General features: G+C 45.5%; 1 protein-coding gene across 2 annotated transcripts in view; it reads left to right on the top strand.

The window, feature by feature from the left end:
- Positions 1–20,819, top strand: part of EDC3 (enhancer of mRNA decapping 3) — a 29,859-nt gene that overhangs the window by 3,754 nt on the left and 5,286 nt on the right. Inside the window, exons 2-5 of one of the 2 annotated variants that reach the window (XM_068204353.1) lie at positions 545–726; positions 4,298–4,611; positions 8,838–9,173; positions 18,022–18,175. In XM_068204353.1, coding sequence (XP_068060454.1) covers positions 563–726; positions 4,298–4,611; positions 8,838–9,173; positions 18,022–18,175 — 968 coding nt within the window. In that variant the 5' untranslated portion in view covers positions 545–562. The remainder of the gene's footprint in view (positions 1–544; positions 727–4,297; positions 4,612–8,837; positions 9,174–18,021; positions 18,176–20,819) is intronic. The other variant, XM_068204354.1, reaches the window with a different exon arrangement.

Here is a 20,819-nt window from a genome sequence, read left to right as displayed (position 1 = left end):
TGATCTTGAGTTTCATTTCCAGGTTGGAAAGAGAATATCCACAGGCAGGACGAAACAATATCCACAAGAGAATATCCACAGGCAGGATGAAACACTAAATCTTTTTTTTGGATTTTGAATTCAGACAGTTAAACAGAGATCTGTAGATCTTTATTTGAAGGCCTTCAGGGGCTTTTGTGAACATCTTCTTACATCATCTCCTTGCTAAAATTATCTTGAGTTTTATTTCCAGGTGGGGGGAAAAGGCAACAGGAGAATATCCACAGGCAGGATGAAACACTGAATATTCCTTTTGGATTTTGAACTTAGCCTTGAATTTATTCGGTCAAAGAAAGATCTGCCATACAATGGGGAAGGCAAAGCCCCAAAATACATGTTTATATTTTATTGTAAATGGTTTTTATTATGCAGGGATTTCCACTCTGCCTGGGAAGGTTGGGGTGTCATTTCCTCCTCACAAAGGGGAGAGGAGCCAGCAGAGCCTGGGAGGGTGCCAGGGCGGTGGCTGCTGATTCAGGCTGTGGCTTTGTGCATCTCGTTCCAGCAGCTCTGTGCCAGCACCATGGCCACGGACTGGCTGGGCAGCATCGTGTCAATTAACTGTGGAGAGAGCTTGGGGGTGTACCAGGGCAGAGTGTCTGCGGTGGATCAGGTCAGCCAGACCATCTCCCTCACACGGCCCTTCCACAACGGCGTCAAATGCCTCGTGCCAGAAGTCACCTTCAGGTTAGTGCCTGTGGCCTGGTTTGAAAAGTGTGCTGAGGAAGGCAGGAGCCTCCCTTGAAATGGAAAATGTAAACCCTCTCGCTCTGAATTGTTATCATTTTGAAATTAAGGGGCTCTCAGGTAAAGATACGGGAACAGGAATAACAGTTCTTTACTAGGCAAATTAAAAATACAAATGAAGTAATACAAAACAGCACTGCCAGAGTGGGTCAGGGTGGTGGCAGCAGTCCCATCCCACGGTGGCTCAGCCCTCCTGCAGTGCCAGCTGTGCTTCTGCTGGAGCAGGGATCCTGCACAAGGCTGGAGTTCTCCTCTGAAGCTCCAGGGCTTGTGGGGATGGGCCTGGGCTTCCTCTGGGAATGCAGTGGGGCAGAAAGCTGCTCCTCTGGGAATGCAGTGGGGCAGAAAGCTGCTTCTCTGGGAATGCAGTGGAGAGGAAAGCTGCTCCTCCGGGAATGCAGTGGGGCAGAAAGCTGCTCCTCTGGGAATGCAGTGGGGCAGAAAGCTGCTCCTCTGGGAATGCAGTGGGGCAGAAAGCTGCTCCTCTGGGAATGCAGTGGGGCAGAAAGCTGCTCCTCTGGGAATGCAGTGGAGAGGAAAGCTGCTCCTCTGGGAATGCAGTGGGGCAGAAAGCTGCTCCTCTGGGAATGCAGTGGAGAGGAAAGCTGCTCCTCTGGGAATGCAGTGGGCAAAGGCTGCTGTGGTGTTCCCAAAGTCAGATTGTATCCAGGTAGGAATGCTTGGCTCCTCCCCCTGGATGGAGCATCTCCCCGTGGGATGATGGAATTTTATCAGGTGCAGGGACACTCACTGGCCATGAACAGGAGAGAGCTGCTCCACAGATAGGGATGGAATACACACCCCCATTTCCAACCTAAGACAGCCTGGCTGTTGGATGAATTTTTATATTATTATTGGATTACTATTATATTACTATTTTTTTTTTTGTTTAGAGATGGGGTAACTGGGATATATTTTAAAAATTTTATTTATTTTTAGTTTGATGAGAAGGGTGAGATAGTATCAATGTTATAATTGATGCTATTAACAATTAGCAGTTAAACTTTCTTAATTGTTGTCATAGTTTTTCACGAGAGACATTTAGGGCAGTGATACAAAGCATTCACCAGCACAAAAAATGAACCCTTTTCTTTATACCCTTTTTCCCTTTCTCCTCATCCCATGTCACAGCAGGACGTGAGTGCCCTGGGGATTGGCCAGCACTGAAGCCTCTAGTGCATTAGCTGGGAAATCCCAAAATTGGTGAAATCTCAAATTGGTGAACCAAAACCACTCCGGCTGTAAAGCACTAGAAGTGGTTTTTGCTTTATTAGTTTTTTTGTTGTGCTGTGTTGTAGATGTTTTAAAGCTAATCATTTAAAATTACTCTTCTTATGTCTTACTATATTCTTCATAATTCTATTTTTCTGAAATATTTAATTTTATTTATAAAACTAACTAAAAATTACTCCTTGTAAGTCTTACTATATTTTTTTATAATTCTGTTCTTCTAAAAGATTTAATTTTATTTATAAAACGAAAATCACTCTTCATAAGTCTTACTATATGTTTATAATTCTGTTTTTCTAAAATATTACATTTTATTTATAAAAGTAATAATTTAAAATTACTCTTTGTAAGTCTTACTGTAATATATTTTTATAATTCTGTTTTCTAAAATATTACATTTTATTTATAAAACTTCCTTTTAGACCTTTTTAAACTCAATTTCTCATAACATTATCTATCTTATTCTATAGTATTTCTAAATCAACATTTCTTATTTTAAAATTGATATATAAATACATACTATATGAAATTGATGTAAAAATACATATTATATAAACCTCCTATCCAACCTTAAAAACTTCTTACAAACCCATTTCTCTCACCTGGGATGGCTTTTCCCTGTAAAATTTTATACTTTATTGTAGATTATTTTTCTATTAATTTTATTTATAAAAAAGAATAAATAATAATATTTACATAGAATTTTAATTTTTATACTTATATTTATACTTATTATTTATATATTATAGGAATATATGTATGGAATATAGGAATATATAGGAATGTATAGGAATATATGTAATATATTAATCTATAATATGTATAAATGTATATAAAAATACATAATATATAATTTTAATTTATCATTTTTATATATTTTACATATAGAATAGATAATTTAAAAATAATTAATATATGTAATATATTAATCTGTATATATAAATATATAATGTATATAATATATCATTTTAATTTATAATTTTTATTGATATATTTTACATATATACAATATAATTTAAAAATAACTAATATATGTAATATATTAATCCTTAATATGTATAAATATACTCTTTTTAATTTATAATTTTATTTAGGTTTTATGTATATAAAATATAATTTAAAAATAACTAGTATGTAATATATAAACCTATAATATGTATAAATATATAATATATAACTTTAAATTTATAATTTTATTGATATATTTTACATATATACAATATAACTTTAAAATAATTAATATATAAATCTATTTTATGTACAAATATGTAAGATATATCATTATATATGCTATATATTTATTACCTAAAAAATATAATACATGTATATAGCTTTTAATTAGAATTTTTATTTATATATTCTTATATTTTTAGAATTTTTTTATTTATAACCTGTTCTGTTGTAGCAGAGGGGGCTGAGGTGCTTTTTCCAAGCTTTGCCCTCAGCATCTCTTTCCCAGCAGTTCCTGGTAGCACTGTGCTTAAAGACATAAATAAAAGAAATAAAAATCACTGCACATTTTCCTGTTCCCTGAAATGTAGTCAAGGCTGGGAGCCACTCATTCTTCAGTAACATTGACTCCACAAAGTCAGTACTCTTGAATTTTATTTTTTCCCTTGGATTTTGAAGATAGACTCTGGGGGAAGCCAGCAGGGGATGTGTGGAAGTGTCTCTGCTTTCACACCCCCTTGCACAAACGCTGAGTTAAAGCTCAAAGAGCCCAATTCCTGATGGATTTCTTGCAGTCAGTGCAAATGGAGGTCTTTATAATCACTCCTTTGTTTTCTTTTGGCTTGTGCCCAGTGCTAGATTAGTTTTCTTTTGCCATTTTTTCTTTGGAAATGGGAAGTATCCTCCATGTCTGAGCATGACCTGCACTGATCTGAGGGTGGCTTTCTGCAGAAATGGATTAAAAGTAACAGTAGCCTCAAGGCTGAGAGCAATTAATTAGCTAGGAAGTGTTAAATTAATGCAGATTTCTGCAAAGGTCTGGGCCAGTTGCTTCCATTTTTTGCTTGACTGATTCCTCTTTCAGCTGCAGACCCTTTCAAACAAAATCCAGGTGCATTGCAGGCATACTGAAGTGGTTGTTTTGAAGATTTGCCATTTCATTTGAACATTTTGATGTCTGTGTGTGTTTGAGCGTTAAAATCCTTTTATTCCCTTGTTTTAATTGATGATAGCATCAGAACAATCCCATTGGACAACGATGCTTTTCCTCAGGAGGTTTTTTCCTGCCAGGGTGTGTGCTGAATTCCTGATTTTCTCGTGCTGTTTTTAGGGCAGGTGACATCACTGAGCTGAAGATCCTGGAGATCCCGGGGCCGGGGGACAGCAGGCAATGCGGGGACTCGCAGCAGATGGACACGGCCATGCCAGGGGTGGGCTGCCAGGTGGGACCCAGCCAGAACGGCACTGGCAAGGTGCTGAAGAAGCCCATGTCCAGCAGTGCCCCGCAGAACATCCCCAGGAGGACAGACGTGAAGAGCCAGGACATTGTCATCTCCCCACAGCAGCAGTGCTCCAAGAGCTACATGGATCGACACATGGAAACGCTGAGCCAGTCCAAAGGCTTCCGTCGGAGGCACAATTCCTGTGAGTGTGGGGCTGTCCTGGAGCTTTCCTGCTCCAGCATCTTCCCTCTTCCAGCAAACTTTGCTGGGAACTTCCCCTGGCTCACCTGTGGGTTATTTTGAAATAGAGTATATTTCTGAGCCCACCTGAAAGGTGGGTTGTAGTCAGATGGGGGTCAGTCTCTTGTTCCTGACAGAACGAGAGGACACAGTCTTAAATTTAGGTTGAATGCTAGGAAGAAGTTTTTTATTGAAAGAGGGATAAAGTACTGGATTTGTCTGCCTGGGGAGGTGGTGGAGTCACCATCCCTGGATGTGTTTAAAACAAGCCTGGATGTGGCACTCAGTGCAGTGGTCTAGTTGTGGTAGTGTTAGGGCATGGCTTGGACTTGATGATCATAAAGGTCTCTTCCATCTTAGTGATTCTGTCTATGTAGAAAATGTCTAATGCCACTTCCAAAGATTTCCTCATTTTGCTATCTTTACTGCTTGAGGATTGCCCAGCTTCCAGCCTTTTCCTCTAAAAGGAGCTGCAAACAAACTGCAATATGATCTTCGGGTGGGAGGAAAACACAGTGGGTTGTAGCAGCTCAGTGTTGTGTTTGCAAGGATCCTCCAGGAAAAGTGAAAGAAACATGCAGTGAGACTTTCCCCCACTGCTTTGTCTTTCATGATTTTAAGACTTCCTGAGGCAGCAGTGAGAGTTCAGGATTAATGGCTTTTTTTTCCCTGCTTAATTTAACCTCTTGCTTTTTAAATCTCCCCAGGCTTTTCTATTTAAGGCTTCTATACCCATAACCTATTACAACATCACCCTATACATGATTACAAACGGGTTTTGGCTGTGTTATTAAAAATACAAATTAATGAGGGCAGTGTAAGATACAATCAGAGCATCCCAAAGTCACACACCTCTTATTTTTATTTCTCTTGATAAAATCTTCAAAACTGGGCCACAGCTGGCTTTGTTCACTTTTTTCCTCAAAGTCCCCTGAGCTGTCTTTTCCAGACCTTCATAATCCAATTCCTGAAATTTCAATGTACATCCAACATATTTCCATGACTTAATTGTTGAAGCCTTGGTATGCATCCAGAGTAATTCCATGATTTAATTTTCCCCCCACTTTGCAAACAAAACACACAAAGGTGGGCCAGGCCTGTGAAACAGGTGTAAGGCTGTGTTTTTGGAGAGAAATTCCTAGACCTCGGGAAATCTTTCTTCCCCCACCACCAACTGGGATATTTTTAACCCTTCCAGGATGTCTGCTAGATTTGGGGTGAGCAGAGTTAGGAGTTGTCAACTTCAACCCACAGACAACTCATATTAGGTTTACATGAGCACAACAGGTCACCTTTACAGACTTTGAGGCAGGTTGAGCAAGGTCCTCGGTGCAGATTGTTAGCTTGGGTTCCTTTTGGAATACAGGAGGTACAGAAGGGATGTCTTACCCTGTAAAATGTGTGTATTTGGAGAGTCGGGTGAGTGATGTGTGAGTTTTGGGAGGGGGATGGAATTGGGCCTGGCTTCGTGCAGGAGTGCAGGGAAGAATGGGCTGAGATGTCATCCAGAGCTTGGGTCCTACAGCTGAAAGCTGACCTCTTGTTGGCCTCTAGCGTGCCAAGTGAGGGCCAGAATTCCCCTTTGGAGCCCTGGTGTGACAGGAATCAATAAACAGCAAACACCAGTGCAGGTTTCCCAACAATGGCTCTGCTGCCGTGCTGGCACCGGGCTTGTGGTGCCAGGGCTGGCAGCAAAGCCTCCCACAGGGATCTCTCAGGAAGGCAGCCAGCTCGCTGCAGACTTTGCTTGTGTGCTGTACATGAAAGGGTTGTTATTCCTTAGAAATGAAAAAAGCCCGGGAAGGATTGTTTATCTTGTGAGGGAGGTGCTTTTCTGTGTGCCAGCTTGGAGTAGAGCTCTCCTCATGCAGGGCAGAGCACTGGAAGCTGTGATCCAGAAGCAGCTGGAATAGGAAAGCTGCCTTTCTGCAGCCTTTGCTTTCTTCCCCTTGCCCTTTTTTTGCCTCTTTTCTTTTCCCTGAACAGAACCAGCTGTCATTTTTTCCTGTCTAGAAGGCTTGAAGAGGAGCAGCTCCTAACTTTGCTCCCAGCTCGCTGGAGGCCTGTGCCACGTTCTGTGTGACTTCTGTTAGGGGGCTGTGGGGTAGCCAGGGCAGAGCTGTGTGGGTCAGCAGCATAGCAGAGCTCAGGATGGCTCAGGGAGCTGCCCACCACGTTTTGATGAGGTGGGCTCCTGGCTCCCATTCTTTGTGGCTGCAGGGAGCTTTGCAGCCATTGTTCTCCAGCTTTTCTGGTGCAACTCTTGATTCCATCAGCATTCCATGCTCACATCAGCTGCTCCTGTCCCACTGGACAGCCACTCTGAATTTTGGGGCAGCTGAGGGGAGTGTGGAGCTGTTTGCAGAGGGGTCTGGCAAGGAGTGTGACAGGAACAGCCTGAGCTGGCCAAATTCTTGCCACTGACACGAGCAGCAGGCGGGGTTTGCCTTTGTGGCAGTGCAGGCTCCAGCTTGTCCACCTGAACCCTGAGAGTCCCTTGGCTTCTGCTTGAGCTGAGTTCCTGAGTTCCTTGGGCCTGTTGTGTTTGCATTGCTCATCTTCCTCCTTCAGAGCACCAGCTGTGGCTGTGATTCCAGCAGTGGCAGTTCAGTTCCAAACCAAATCCTGTCCAGCTTTGTGTCACCTTTGGTTTGGGAGCCCTTTATCTGGGACAGAGTCGAAGTTGGTACCACAAGCTTTCAAAACCATGCACATAAATGAGTGGTTGCAGTGTGCCTACTGAAAACTCTCCTTCCTGGGAAGCCTTACCCTTTCCCCTCTCCTAAATCCTGTTTTGTCACCGCAGTGCTGGAATTCTGCTGTCTGTCCTTCCAAGACAAAAGGTGCATTATCATTTGAGGAGGATGTTTGGGGTTTTTTTTTTCTTAATGGGTAGTGGTTATTCTGCAAGGCCTGGCAGATTTAGGATCTTGCTGTGGGGACTGGGAAAACTTTCAGGTTAGTTATTAACCAGTTCTTGAGAAAAACCAAGCCCCACACTGTCTGAAATAAATCCTTGCTGGGGCAATGTGTCTGCCTAGAAATAAACCAGGTACGCATCCCCAGCAAATCACATTTTCAGCATGACTGGAGTTAGACATGCTGAAACTGGACTTGTAAGGGGACAGGAAGGGTGCTGGTGGACTTTGTGCCTGTTGCAAATCTTTTGGGATGTTTGAAAATCTCCTTGGATGGCTTGAAATTCTTTGTTTCTGTGTCATCGAACTGATTCTCTCCAACTCATTTGTATAAATCCCTCACAAAGGGGATTATCTTAAACAACAGAAAATGGTTTAACAGAGCAAGAGCTCTGGCTTGATAACTTACTCCATCTGTTGGACACTGTAGGTGATTCCTGTAACTGCAGGAATTGGCCTGAAATATTTTCTAGTAATTGCAAATGTGACACTGGTGAGGATAAACAGAATAATATTGTCTGGACCTGAAGGACAAAGGAAGAAATAAGCAAGTAAAGGATATGTTGTGCATAATTGTGCATTTGCATCAGTTCTTCATCTCCAGCCCTAAGGAGGAGGCTTTTGTCAGTCTCGCTCCAGAGAATTTGGGCTTTCCCAATGACTTGTGATTGGGAAAAGTGTATTCCAAAACACAAGGTAATGGGTAAGGAGGAGAGTGAAACAGGAATGAGGCAATGGACTGTGTGTCATATCACAGAAATTACATCAAGGTTGAGGAAAAAGAGATCCTTTCTATTTGGGGTTTGAAGTTCTCCCTTAACGATCATTAATAGGGAAGAAAACACCAACAGTAGTTTCTGAAATTTAGGGGAGTTCCAAAAAAGGGCCTGGGTCACACACCTGCCTGAAACATGGGAAAACTCCTAGGTCACAGCTGATTACCTTGCCACTGATGCGGCACTGGGATTAAATTAAACCTGAAGGAACACCTTCTTTGCTGCTGTGGGCAAGCCTGTTTTTCTAACCTGGCTGTGGGAAGCCCCTGAAAGTCTCTTTGCTGATGCTCTATTTTCTATTGCTGTTCTGTTTTCTATTTGATGTTCTATTTTCTGCTGGCTTAGCTGAGCGCGAGTAATGCCAGCTCCAGGGGTGAGCTCCATGGTGAGTACCCTTTGAGTGAGAGGACTGTAAGCAGGAGCTCCCCTTTCCCACAAAATGCGCCTTTTTCCCTTTTAGGACACACTCCCAACTTGCTTTTCTTTTGGCTTAGGGTCATCCAGCAGCCGCCACCCGAACCAGGTGACCCCGAAGAAGAGCGGCCTGAAGAACGGGCAGATGAAGAGCAAGGACGACGAGTGCTTTGGGGATGACATTGATGAAATCCCAGACACTGATTTCGATTTTGAGGGCAACCTGGCCCTTTTTGACAAGGCAGCTGTGTTTGAGGAGATCGAGACTTACGAGAGGAGGAGCGGCACCCGCTCCCGAGGGACTCCCAATGAGAAACCCGCCCGCTACCGGCACGACGAGAACATCCTGGAGTCGGAGCCCATCGTCTACAGGAGGATTGTGGTACCCCAGAACCCCAACAAGGAATTCTGCACGGGTATGTTCCTGACAGGGACGCAAATTGCTGCCTTTGGCGGCACACACGGTGGATTTTTGCTGCAAGGGGACAGCTTAATGTGGTCCAAGCAAGGTTCACGTAAGGTTGGATTTGTGTGTCCACACACAGCCTTTCTTTGCAGTGTTTCTGAGATAAATACTCAGAGAGGGCAGCAAAGTTAGTGTTGCTCCAGCAGGGAGCAAAGCTGATGGTTGGGAACTGAGGTAAGAGGTGTTTGAGTCCTTGCTTTGATTTCAGTAGCGTGGGGAACCCACGTGGACTCGGGAGAGGTACAGAGGGATGGGCTCGGGATTTGTGCTTTCATGGTTTCAGGAGATTTCCTGTGCTTCTGCCACTCCTTGGGTCATAGTTCTCCATTTCTGCGTGGGTTTAAATATATTTCATGCAAAAAGGACTTATGGCACATTTAGTCTAAATTCCAGGTAACTTTAGTCTCCTTGGGATATCTTGCCTTTGATTTTAAGCACTTGTAAAATGTGGGAGTGAAGGAAATTTGGCATTCCAGGAATGTTTCTTTTCCACATCAGAATAAAATCAGATGTTAGCTCTTCTTGCAGGGACTCAAACCAACTGATATTCTGGTAGCCTGAGCAGAAAGAAGTGTGAGCAGCTACTTGGGCTGTCATTCGTCCTCTGCCTGGAAATTCCATCTGGGGTGTGAAACGCTTCAGGGGAGGAAGCTGATGGATTTGTAATGATTTGCTGCTTCTCCGTTTTGAAAAGTCCCTTTTTTATATGGTTCTGGTGTATAACAATGTCCTAGTGCTCCATTTCTGTCATTCCTCTTCCTAGTGTCCCGTTCTGCTCTCGGGTGGGAGGAAAACACAGTGGGTTGTAGCAGCTCAGTGTTGTGTTTGCAAGGATCCTCCAGGAAAAGTGAAAGAAACATGCAGTGAGACTTTCCCCCACTGCTTTGTCTTTCATGATTTTAAGACTTCCTGAGGCAGCAGTGAGAGTTCAGGATTAATGGCTTTTTTTTCCTGCTTAATTTAACCTCTTGCTTTTTAAATCTCCGCAAGCTTTTGGCATCTGTCTGTGGAAGCAGCCACACTGATTACCCCTGTGCTGTGTGAATAAGCACCTCTTCATTTTCTGTGTGATTTCCTGTCTATCTTGTGGGTTTTTTCAAATTTCATACTTGTCAATCCATCTTCCAGCTGGCTTGTTTGAGAGGAGACAGGGCCTCTGTGGATGTCTAGTCTGAAACAAAAGCTAAGCCACTTTTGGCAGCCAATCTGAGCAGGATGGCTGATAGGGGATTCTAGCAGCAGAATTCCTGGGAGGAAAACCACCATGCACTGAGCAGCAGTGAGTAAATTCAGGGATGGAAACCCAATCCTGTTTGCTGCACTCCCAATGCTTTGTTGAGCAGCTGGAAGGAGGATGCTGAGCTGTAGGCAGCCTGCCTCTCGGTGGCTCAGAGAGCAGCTGGTATGATTAAATGAGTGCCAAGAGCTCCAAAAGCCTTCTTGGTTTTGGATGTGTCTGTGACAGGATTCTCCCTGCAGAGTTTTTTCTGGTTTCCTGAGGGAAGCTCTCCTTGCAAAAAGCACTTCCTAGTTATGACAAAGCACTTCTTTCTCTTGTTTTTTTTTTACCCTGGGCCAGTCTGAGAGATTATTGTGTTAGCAGAGACAGTGAGACAGTGATTCTCTGTCTGCTGCAACAGCACAAAACTGATGCTGGGGATTGGCAGGGAGTTCATATCCAGCTCTTGGCACTGTGGGATCCCTGTCTCTGGATCCCTGCCTGCTTTCTTATGCCATGGAGGTAGGGAATAACCAGCATGGTTTTACAGAGGTAAAACCAAACTGCTGATGTCAGTTTTGAGTCAGTCTTTTGAATTCCCCTAAAGACTCACCTGCAGGACTTCCAGCCTGAGATTTTATTGCTGATTGAAAGAACTTGGTGTGTCTAGGATTAGCACTTCAGTCCACTGGGATGCTTTTCTGAGAGCTGGTTTTGTGGAGCTAGGCTGTCAAGTAAAACACTTCTAAAACAAGCCTGTGTTTTAGAAGTGAGCAGGGAATGAAGAAGGTGGGAATCTGTTCCAAGCAAAAGTGAAAACCTGGAGCTAATAGAACTTACCGGGTGATTGTGGCTGAGCCAAGTCCATCCCTGGGACTCCACATGTGAATCCCTCCTAAATACATCATCAGTCTTCAGTGGTTTGGGCTGGCTGCTGTTGAACTGTCTCTTTATTTACTGGGAAATGCAACTGTTTGGCAAAAACTGCCTCCCTGGAAAGGCTGATCCCTGCAGGAGGTGTGAGCTGCCTTTTTCTACTTCCAGAGGATTTAAAAGTGTGTTGTCTCTGTTCCTGCAGTTGGCAGTAAAATTGCTGTGTTTGAGCATCTCTGTGTTCTGGGAGCAGGTCCTTCAGCAGAGCCAACCTTGTGCAGGAGTGTTGGAGCTCAGAGGAGTTTGCAGGAGGGTCTCTTCTTCAAACAACCCTTTCCTTCACAATGAGGAGGTGGAGGAGCAGGCAGAGCTTTGTGCCAGGATCAGAGGCTGGGTGTGCTCTGAGGGTGATGCCCACAGTGTGGCTTTTCCTTTGGAAAGGCTTTTCCTGTCCTTGACTGACTTTTCTCCTCTTTTAGCTCCTTCATGGCTGGATGTGAATATTGAATGTGTGAAGTCTTCTGGGCTGCTTTGAGGAGATTGAAAACTTTCACTCTCCTCGAGTTTGCTTCAGGAGCAATCAGAGCAGGCCTGGGCAGAGTCCCTTTGTCCCTCTGGCAGTTTTTTGCTCAGCTGGAGGGAATTGTGCACTAATGCTGGGAGAGGCTCGCACTGGAAGGTCAGCCAGAACTTTGGTGGGATTTGCTGTAATTAAAAACAGTGATGATGATTAACAAAAGCAGCCCTTAAGGCTGTGTTGTTTGAGGGCAGTGAATGTGTTTGGCTGAGTCTGCAGGTAGGTGGTTCCAGCTTCACCACCAGCAGAAGGCAGCAGGGAATGTCTCCTGTGCCTGGTGTGGCCAGTCGCTCCGGACTGTGAGGCTCTGGACCTGGAGTTGGGACCTGGGATTATTCTTTGCCAAAGGAAAGAGCTGATGATGTCAGGACAGCTTGCAGGAGGTGCTGAGTCCAGTTCTACCCAAGCCATTGCCTGGATTTATTTTAGCAGAGAACTAGAACTAGAGAGCTGCTGAAATGGCCAAGGGAAAAGATGGGATCCAACCACCTGAGTTCCTCAGTGTCAACCCTCTCCTTTTTCCCTGCCACTGCAGGCTTGGGAAGCATTTGGGCATCCCAGCAATATTACAGGGCTTGTATGGGGAAAAACTCATAATTCTTTAACTTATGGAAGGTTAACTCTTCTGCTGGCTTGGGATGTGTTTATCCACCCAGTGTCACTATGCATGTCACAAAACTGTTCAGTCTATATCTGCCTTGTGGGTTGGTTTTGTTTTGTTTTGTTTGTTTTTTTCCACGCAGCTGTAAAATACATTTATTTAATATTAAAAGGCCTGGGCTAATTTCTTTTATTGCCTTCATTAGCAAACAATAAAGATGCCCTGTCCAACCCAAACATAATTAAAGTTGGCAGAGCTTCAGTTTTGTGGCAGTGGTGTTATTGTTTGTGGGTTTACACGTAGCCTCCTTGATTGCTCTCTGCCAGAGTTTATTTAACTCCTTGGACCTGCTTTTGATGAGCCAGTCGGACTGGTTGGACCTTGCGGACTGGTTGGACCTTGCGTGAGGGCAGAGAAGGGAAGTTCTCCTGGCATTTCAGCCTGCTCCTGAGAAGGAGCAATTAGGACAGGCTGGTGTGCTAAATGCCACTTCATCAGTGCCTCAGATTAACCCACTGGTGGCAGCCAGCCCATGGTGAAGGCTGTTCCAAGCAAAAGTGAAAACCTGGAGCTAATAGAACTTACCAGGTGATTGTGGCTGAGCCAGGTGCATCCATGGGTCTCCACGTGTGAATCCCTCCTAAATACATCATCAGTCTTCAGTGGTTTGGGCTGGCTGCTGTTGAACTGTCTCTTTATTTACTGGGAAATGCAACTGTTTGGCAAAAACTGCCTCCCTGGAAAGGCTGATCCCTGCAGGAGGTGTGAGCTGCCTTTTTCTACTTCCAGAGGATTTAAAAGTGTGTTGTCTCTGTTCCTGCAGTTGGCAGTAAAATTGCTGTGTTTGAGCATCTCTGTGTTCTGGGAGCAGGTCCTTCAGCAGAGCCAACCTTGTGCAGGAGTGTTGGAGCTCAGAGGAGTTTGCAGGAGGGTCTCTTCTTCAAACACAACCCTTTCCTTCACAATGAGGAGGTGGAGAAGCAGGCAGAGCTTTGTGCCAGGATCAGAGGCTGGGTGTGCTCTGAGGGTGATGCCCACAGTGTGGCTTTTCCTTTGGAAAGGCTTTTCCTTTTCCTGTCCTTGACTGACTTTTCTCCTCTTTTAGCTCCTTCATGGCTGGATGTGAATATTGAATGTGTAAATTGTGGCTGAGCCCAGTCCATCCCTGGGACTCCACATGTGAATCCCTCCTAAATACATCATCAGTCTTCAGTGGTTTGGGCTGGCTGCTGTTGAACTGTCTCTTTATTTACTGGGAAATGCAACTGTTTGACAAAAACTGCCTCCATGGAAAGGCTGATCCTTGCATGAGGTGTGAGCTGCTGGCTGAGGGAAGGCTGTGGAGGGGACACAGAAGGTCTGGGCAGAGTTGAGATTAGCGGGCAGAGTTGAGATTGGCGGGCAGAGTTGAGATTGTCTGCTTTGTCCTTCTGCTTCAGGGACTTGGTACAACCTTTAAGCGGACGGAACAAAAGTAGAGTTTGGGATCTCCCTCTTTTGGGGTCAGCAGATGATGCTGGGAGAGACCCCAAGCTTGGCTCACTCATTCCAAATCTTCCCTGGAGCTTGAGGAGCAAGGAGCAGTGGCAGAACTGTGACTGGCAGCGTGGCACTGGGTGACCTTGGCACGGGGCAGGGCGTGGCTGCAGGGCTCAGGCTCTTATCAGCTCTCTGGCATGGCTGATAAGAGGCTGGCCTGGCACCTGGGAGCAGAGGTGACCTCATGGGGCAGGGCTGGCACTCATGGAGCCCCTCTGTGTGCACAGCCTGGCTGCTGAGGCTGGCAGTGAACCCAGGAGGGCTCAGCAGGGCCTGCTCTGCTGCTTTTCTGGGTTGTTTTTTTTTGTTTTGTAGGGGTTTTTTGTTGTTTTTTGGGGTTTTGGGTTTTTTTTGTGTTGGGTTTTTTTTTAGGGGGTGTTCTGCGGGTTTTAGAGGGGTATTTTTGTTGTTTTTTCTTTTTTTTTTGTTTTTTTGCTTTTTGTTTCTTAAGGTTTTTTGGGTTATTTAGGGGGAATTTTTGGGATGTTTTTTGTGGGTTTTTTTGTTTGGTTGATTGGTGTTTTTTAGAGGGTTTTTGGTTTTTTTTCTGAGGGGGTTTTTAGGTATTTTGGGGGGGTTTTTTGGGGGTATTTTTCGTGGTTTTTGGTGGGATTTTTTTTTTTTGTTGTTTCTTAGGTTTTTTTGGGTTATTTGGGGTTTTTTTGGGGAATTTTTTTGTGGTTGATTGGTTTTTCTGGGAGGTTTTGGGTTCTTTTTGAGGGGTTTTTAGGTATTTTGGAGGGGCTTTTGGGTGTTTTTATTTTTTGGGGGTACTTTTTTGTTGTTTTTTGACGGGTTTTTGGGGGTTTTTTCTTAGGTTTTTTTTTTGTAATTTTGGGGTTTTTTTGGGGTTTTGGGATGTTTTTCATGTTTTTGTTTGGTTGATTGGGTGATTTTGGTGTTTTGGTATATTTTTGGGGTTTTGGGGTTTTTTTGGTTTTGGGTTTCTTGTTTTGGTTTTTTTGGTTAGTTTTTTGTGTGTTTTTGGTGGGGTTTTTTTTGGTTGGTTTGGTTTTTTGTTTTTGGAGTGGTTTTTTTGTTTGTTTTGGTTGGGTTGGGATTAACTGTGTAGAGATGGTATTTTGTGTTTGGACTCAGGTTTATTAATTTTAATCTATATTACAGTCTTACAAGCTGTGAGTCCTACAGCATTTCATTAACAAGTTATAAAATGGCTCAGAATCTATCTCTACAAGGTCTTTTAAGGAAAAACTATCTAATTAAGAAATGACACTTCAATTACTTTTGCTTTTAACTTAATAACTAATTACTTGTGTCTTGTAATGTGGACTTTTCTGTTCACTTATGTAATACTCCTTAAATTCGTGAAGAAGGACTAGTCACTGCCTCAAAACTTCTATCTTAGCTTTGTATTACTATATTTTAAACTATATTACTGTATATTAAAACTAATATATTACTATATTTTAAAACTATGTGATATTACACACTTTTATTTAAACTACACACTCATAATCTCAGTGTTGTCAATTAATTTTGGAAACCTTCTCTACAGCTTGAGGTCAAATGTAGTGTTCTCTTGAGTGTCTGTGTCTTTCAACACAGAAAATCTAAAATTCTCGGCATGCAGGGTTCCAACACCCCAGGATGTGCAAAAGCTCCCATTTCTGTTGGAGCTTGGATGGCTGGTTGGTGTCTTGGCTTGAAAATACAGGAGTCTGCTGAGGAAGGCAGGAGCCTTCCTTGAAGTGGAAAATGTAAACCCCCTCCCTCTGAATTGTTATCATTTTGAAATTAAAAGGCTCTCAGGCAAAGATATGGGAATAGGAATAACAATTCTTTAATAGGGAAGAAATTAAAAATAAAATAAAAGTGCAGTAATACAAAACAGCACTGCCAGAGTGGGTCAGGGTGGTGGCAGCAGTCCCATCCCATGGTGGCTCAGCCCTCCTGCAGTGCCAGCTGTGCTTCTGCTGGATCCTGCACAAGGCTGGAGTTTTCCTCTGAAGCTCCAGGGCTGGTGGGGATGGGCCTGGGCTTCCTCTGGGAATGCAGTGGGGAGGAAAGCTGCTCCTCTGGGAATGCAGTGGGGCAGAAAGCTGCTCCTCTGGGAATGCAGTGGGGAGGAAAGCTGCTCCTCTGGGAATGCAGTGGGGCAGAAAGCTGCTCCTCTGGGAATGCAGTGGGGCAAACGCTGCTCCTCTGGGAATGCAGTGGGGCAGAAAGCTGCTCCTCTGGGAATGCAGTGGGGAGGAAAGCTGCTCCTCTGGGAATGCAGTGGGGCAGAAAGCTGCTCCTCTGGGAATGCAGTGGGGCAGAAAGCTGCTCCTCTGGGAATGCAGTGGGGCAGAAAGCTGCTCCTCTGGGAATGCAGTGGGGCAGAAAGCTGCTCCTCTGGGAATGCAGTGGGGCAGAAAGCTGCTCCTCTGGGAATGCAGTGGGGCAGAAAGCTGCTCCTCTGGGAATGCAGTGGGCAAAGGCTGCTGTGGTGTTCCCACAGTCAGATTGTATCCAGGTAGGAATGCTTGGCTCCTCCCCCTGGATGGAGCATCTCCCCGTGGGATGATGGAATTTTATCAGGTGCAGGGACACTCACTGGCCCATTAACAGAAGATAATTAATAATTAATTATCTCCTGGAGGGAGGATTTGTTGTGGAAGAGATAAAGAAAACTGCCCAATGAACAGCAGATACCTGCCCCACCCCTAACAGATGGCAATAGAATACCCACCCCAGCCACATCTTGCAACCCAGCACACCGGGGCACCCTGGGGGAATACAGCAGCTCAAATGATTCCTCACAGCTCACATCCACGCTGCTCTTCTCATTTGGCCCTGGTTGTGAGAGTTGTGTTTGCGGTGTGCAGAGGAGCCCTGCCCAGGAGGAATGGCTGGCTGTGCACTGCCTGTGCCCCTCAGAGTGTTTCCACCAGCCCTGTCACATTCCCACAGCTCTTTTCCAGCAGCACAGGCAGCCCCAGCTCAGCTGGGCTACCAGGAGCACACAGGGGGCCACTGTCACCCCCATTGCAAAGGCAGAGGGGCCAGGGGGAGTGTAAGGGTGACCCAGGGCTGCTGAGCACTGGGGAAGCTGGGAGGAGAGATGCTGATGGAGGGACTGAGCTCCCACTTTTTGACCTGATGTTTCCTGTAGCAGGCATTGCTTTTAATCCTTTCTCCATGGTTCAGCTCCTCTGCCTGTCTCAGAGTGGGAGCTGCCTGCTGGACTCGCCTGGCATTCCTGGGAAGAGAAGGAGCTGAGAGCTGCTCGTGCTGCAGCTGTGCTCCAGCTCTGAGGCCATCCCATAAGGGGATGGCACAGGTTGTCCAGAGAAGCTGTGGCTGCCCCTGCATCCCTGGAAGTGTCCCAGGCCAGGCTGGACAGTTCTCAGCACTTCACAAAACCTCTTTTGTTGCTTTTGTCTTGATCCAAATGCTGGAGCATTTCCCGGCTCGCTAGCCCAGGCTCTCCAGAACACCTGGCGGGTGTTTTTCTGCAGAGTTTATCCTTTGAGCATTTCCCTGCTGCCTCTGTGTGCTGTGATCCATCTGTTGGGTCTGGAGCAGCCCTTCTGGCATGGAAACACCTACCAGCAAATGTGGGATGGCTTGTTTTGCTGTGATCTTGGGATTTTGGGGACCAGTGTCAGGAGGCATAAAACATCCAGGCTTTTTTTGGCACTTCACAGCTGCTCTTCTGACTTTCACAGTGCTCGGGACCACTTTTTGGTGGGTTAAAACACTGTTGGCCTGGAGACCATTAAGAAAAACCTTAATACTCCATCTGTAAGTCCCAAAGGCCTTCTCAGCCCTTGTGTTACTAAAATTTCTCAAAGAACTTCTGTGGAAATGTTATTTTAAGCCAGCACTTGTGTTAAGCTGTCTCTGCCTCACTGAGAATAATTTGGATTCATTTAGTGGCCTGGGAAGGAACGTGGGTGAGCAGTTAACAAGCCTTTTCCCTGCCACTATTTTGAGGTGTCTGACTGTCCCCATTTGTGCCTCCCTCCCCTGTTTCTGCCCCCCAGACTCGGGGCTGGTGGTCCCCAGCGTGTCCTACGAGCTGCACAAGAAGCTGCTGGCGGTGGCCGAGAAGCACGGGCTGACCCTGGAGAGGAGGCTGGAGATGACAGGGGTGTGTGCCAGCCAGATGGCCCTGAGCCTCCTGGGGGGGCCCAACAGGTACAGCTGGGGCCTCTGTGGGGAGGGAAGGGGCTGACAGGGCCCTCGCAGCTCCCTGCTGCCACTTTTGAGTCTTGGCTCACACACAAAGCACAGCTGAGATTTTCCTTCCTCCTCACTGGGGGTTGTCTGGGGAGCTGAGCTTTGCACGGGTGCTGCCTGAGGTGGATGGAGCCACTGCAGAATGTGGGATGAGCTCCTTTCTGCACAGAAAGGAGCCTTCCCTTTGCTGATTTGGCACATTACAATTTCAGTGTGTCAGTAAAATTTCAATGTGTCACAGTTTCACTGTAAATAAAAGCAGCCTGTGAAAACAATGCTGTGTGGATTTTTGCAAGGCTAACTCAGCTTTTCAGGCATGTGCAGCTCACCTGAGCACATCCTGCTCTTTGCAGCAGCTTTGGAGTGCGCTCAGTGCCTTTTGCTGACTCCTGAAGAGCTCTGCTTCCGTGGCTGTTGCTGTGGGCAGGAACTGCACCTGTGTTTTTGTGCTGTTGATAGCTGCTCCAGATTATTTGCTTTCAAAAAGAAAGGTAACCCTTCAGTCTCTATCTGCTTATTCAGGAGTGCTTTATGAGGACCTGATCTCTTACTCAGGAGCTCTTTACCAGGACCTGATCTCTAACTCAGGAGCTCTTTACCAGGACCTGATCGCTTACTCAGGAGCTCTTTACCAGGACCTGATCTCTTACTCAGGAGCTCTTTACCAGGACCTGATCTCTAACTCAGGAGCTCTTTACCAGGACCTGATCTCTAACTCAGGAGCTCTTTACCAGGACCTGATCTCTAACTCAGGAGCTCTTTACCAGGTCCTGATCTCTAACTCAGGAGCTCTTTACCAGGTCCTGATCTCTAACTCAGGAGCTCTTTACCAGGTCCTGATCTCTAACTCAGGAGCTCTTTACCAGGACCTGATCTCTAACTCAGGAGCTCTTTACCAGGTCCTGATCTCTTACTCAGGAGCTCTTTACCAGGATCTTTACTCAGGATCTCTTACTCAGGAGCTCTTTACCAGGTCCTGATCTCTAACTCAGGAGCTCTTTACCAGGTCCTGATCTCTAACTCAGGAGCTCTTTACCAGGTCCTGATCTCTTACTCAGGAGCTCTTTACCAGGTCCTGATCTCTTACTCAGGAGCTCTTTACCAGGTCCTGATCTCTTACTCAGGAGCTCTTTACCAGGACCTGATCTCTAACTCAGGAGCTCTTTACCAGGTCCTGATCTCTAACTCAGGAGCTCTTTACCAGGTCCTGATCTCTAACTCAGGAGCTCTTTACCAGGTCCTGATCTCTAACTCAGGAGCTCTTTACCAGGACCTGATCTCTAACTCAGGAGCTCTTTACCAGGTCCTGATCTCTAACTCAGGAGCTCTTTACCAGGTCCTGATCTCTAACTCAGGAGCTCTTTACCAGGTCCTGATCTCTTACTCAGGAGCTCTTTACCAGGTCCTGATCTCTAACTCAGGAGCTCTTTACCAGGTCCTGATCTCTAACTCAGGAGCTCTTTACCAGGTCCTGATCTCTAACTCAGGAGCTCTTTACCAGGACCTGATCTCTAACTCAGGAGCTCTTTACCAGGTCCTGATCTCTAACTCAGGAGCTCTTTACCAGGTCCTGATCTCTAACTCAGGAGCTCTTTACCAGGTCCTGATCTCTTACTCAGGAGCTCTTTACCAGGTCCCGATCTCTTACTCAGGAGCTCTTTACCAGGACCTGATCTCTTACTCAGGAGCTCTTTACCAGGTCCTGATCTCTTACTCAGGAGCTCTTTACCAGGTCCTGATCTCTTACTCAGGAGCTCTTTACCAGGTCCCGATCTCTTACTCAGGAGCTCTTTACCAGGACCTGATCTCTAACTCAGGAGCTCTTTACCAGGTCCTGATCTCTAACTCAGGAGCTCTTTACCAGGTCCTGATCTCTAACTCAGGAGCTCTTTACCAGGTCCTGATCTCTAACTCAGGAGCTCTTTACCAGGACCTGATCTCTAACTCAGGAGCTCTTTACCAGGTCCTGATCTCTAACTCAGGAGCTCTTTACCAGGTCCTGATCTCTAACTCAGGAGCTCTTTACCAGGTCCTGATCTCTTACTCAGGAGCTCTTTACCAGGTCCTGATCTCTAACTCAGGAGCTCTTTACCAGGTCCTGATCTCTAACTCAGGAGCTCTTTACCAGGTCCTGATCTCTAACTCAGGAGCTCTTTACCAGGTCCTGATCTCTTACTCAGGAGCTCTTTACCAGGTCCTGATCTCTTACTCAGGAGCTCTTTACCAGGACCTGATCTCTTACTCAGGAGCTCTTTACCAGGTCCTGATCTCTTACTCAGGAGCTCTTTACCAGGTCCTGATCTCTTACTCAGGAGCTCTTTACCAGGACCTGCTGACTTGATGGAGAGCACTGAGTGATGGCACTCAGGCAGCTGAAATTCCTGCTGCAAGCCCTAATGCCTTCCAGGCCAAATTAACTTTATTGTGCAGTTGATGAAGCTTAGGGAGCAGAGATAATTTTTCGTCTTTTTTAATTGTGACTCCTCTGATGGGGAAGCTCACCTCAAATTTTTAGCTTTCTCCTACAATCCCTGGGACCTTGTGTCTCAGCTGTGGGTGCAGGGAAGGGGAAGAGAAGGCTGGAACAACCTTCAAATATCTG

The sequence above is a fragment of the Anomalospiza imberbis genome, chromosome 13 (assembly GCF_031753505.1).
Source record: "Anomalospiza imberbis isolate Cuckoo-Finch-1a 21T00152 chromosome 13, ASM3175350v1, whole genome shotgun sequence".
In the NCBI taxonomy this organism is placed as follows: domain Eukaryota; kingdom Metazoa; phylum Chordata; class Aves; order Passeriformes; family Viduidae; genus Anomalospiza; species Anomalospiza imberbis.
This window is presented reverse-complemented; position numbering and strand designations above follow the sequence as displayed.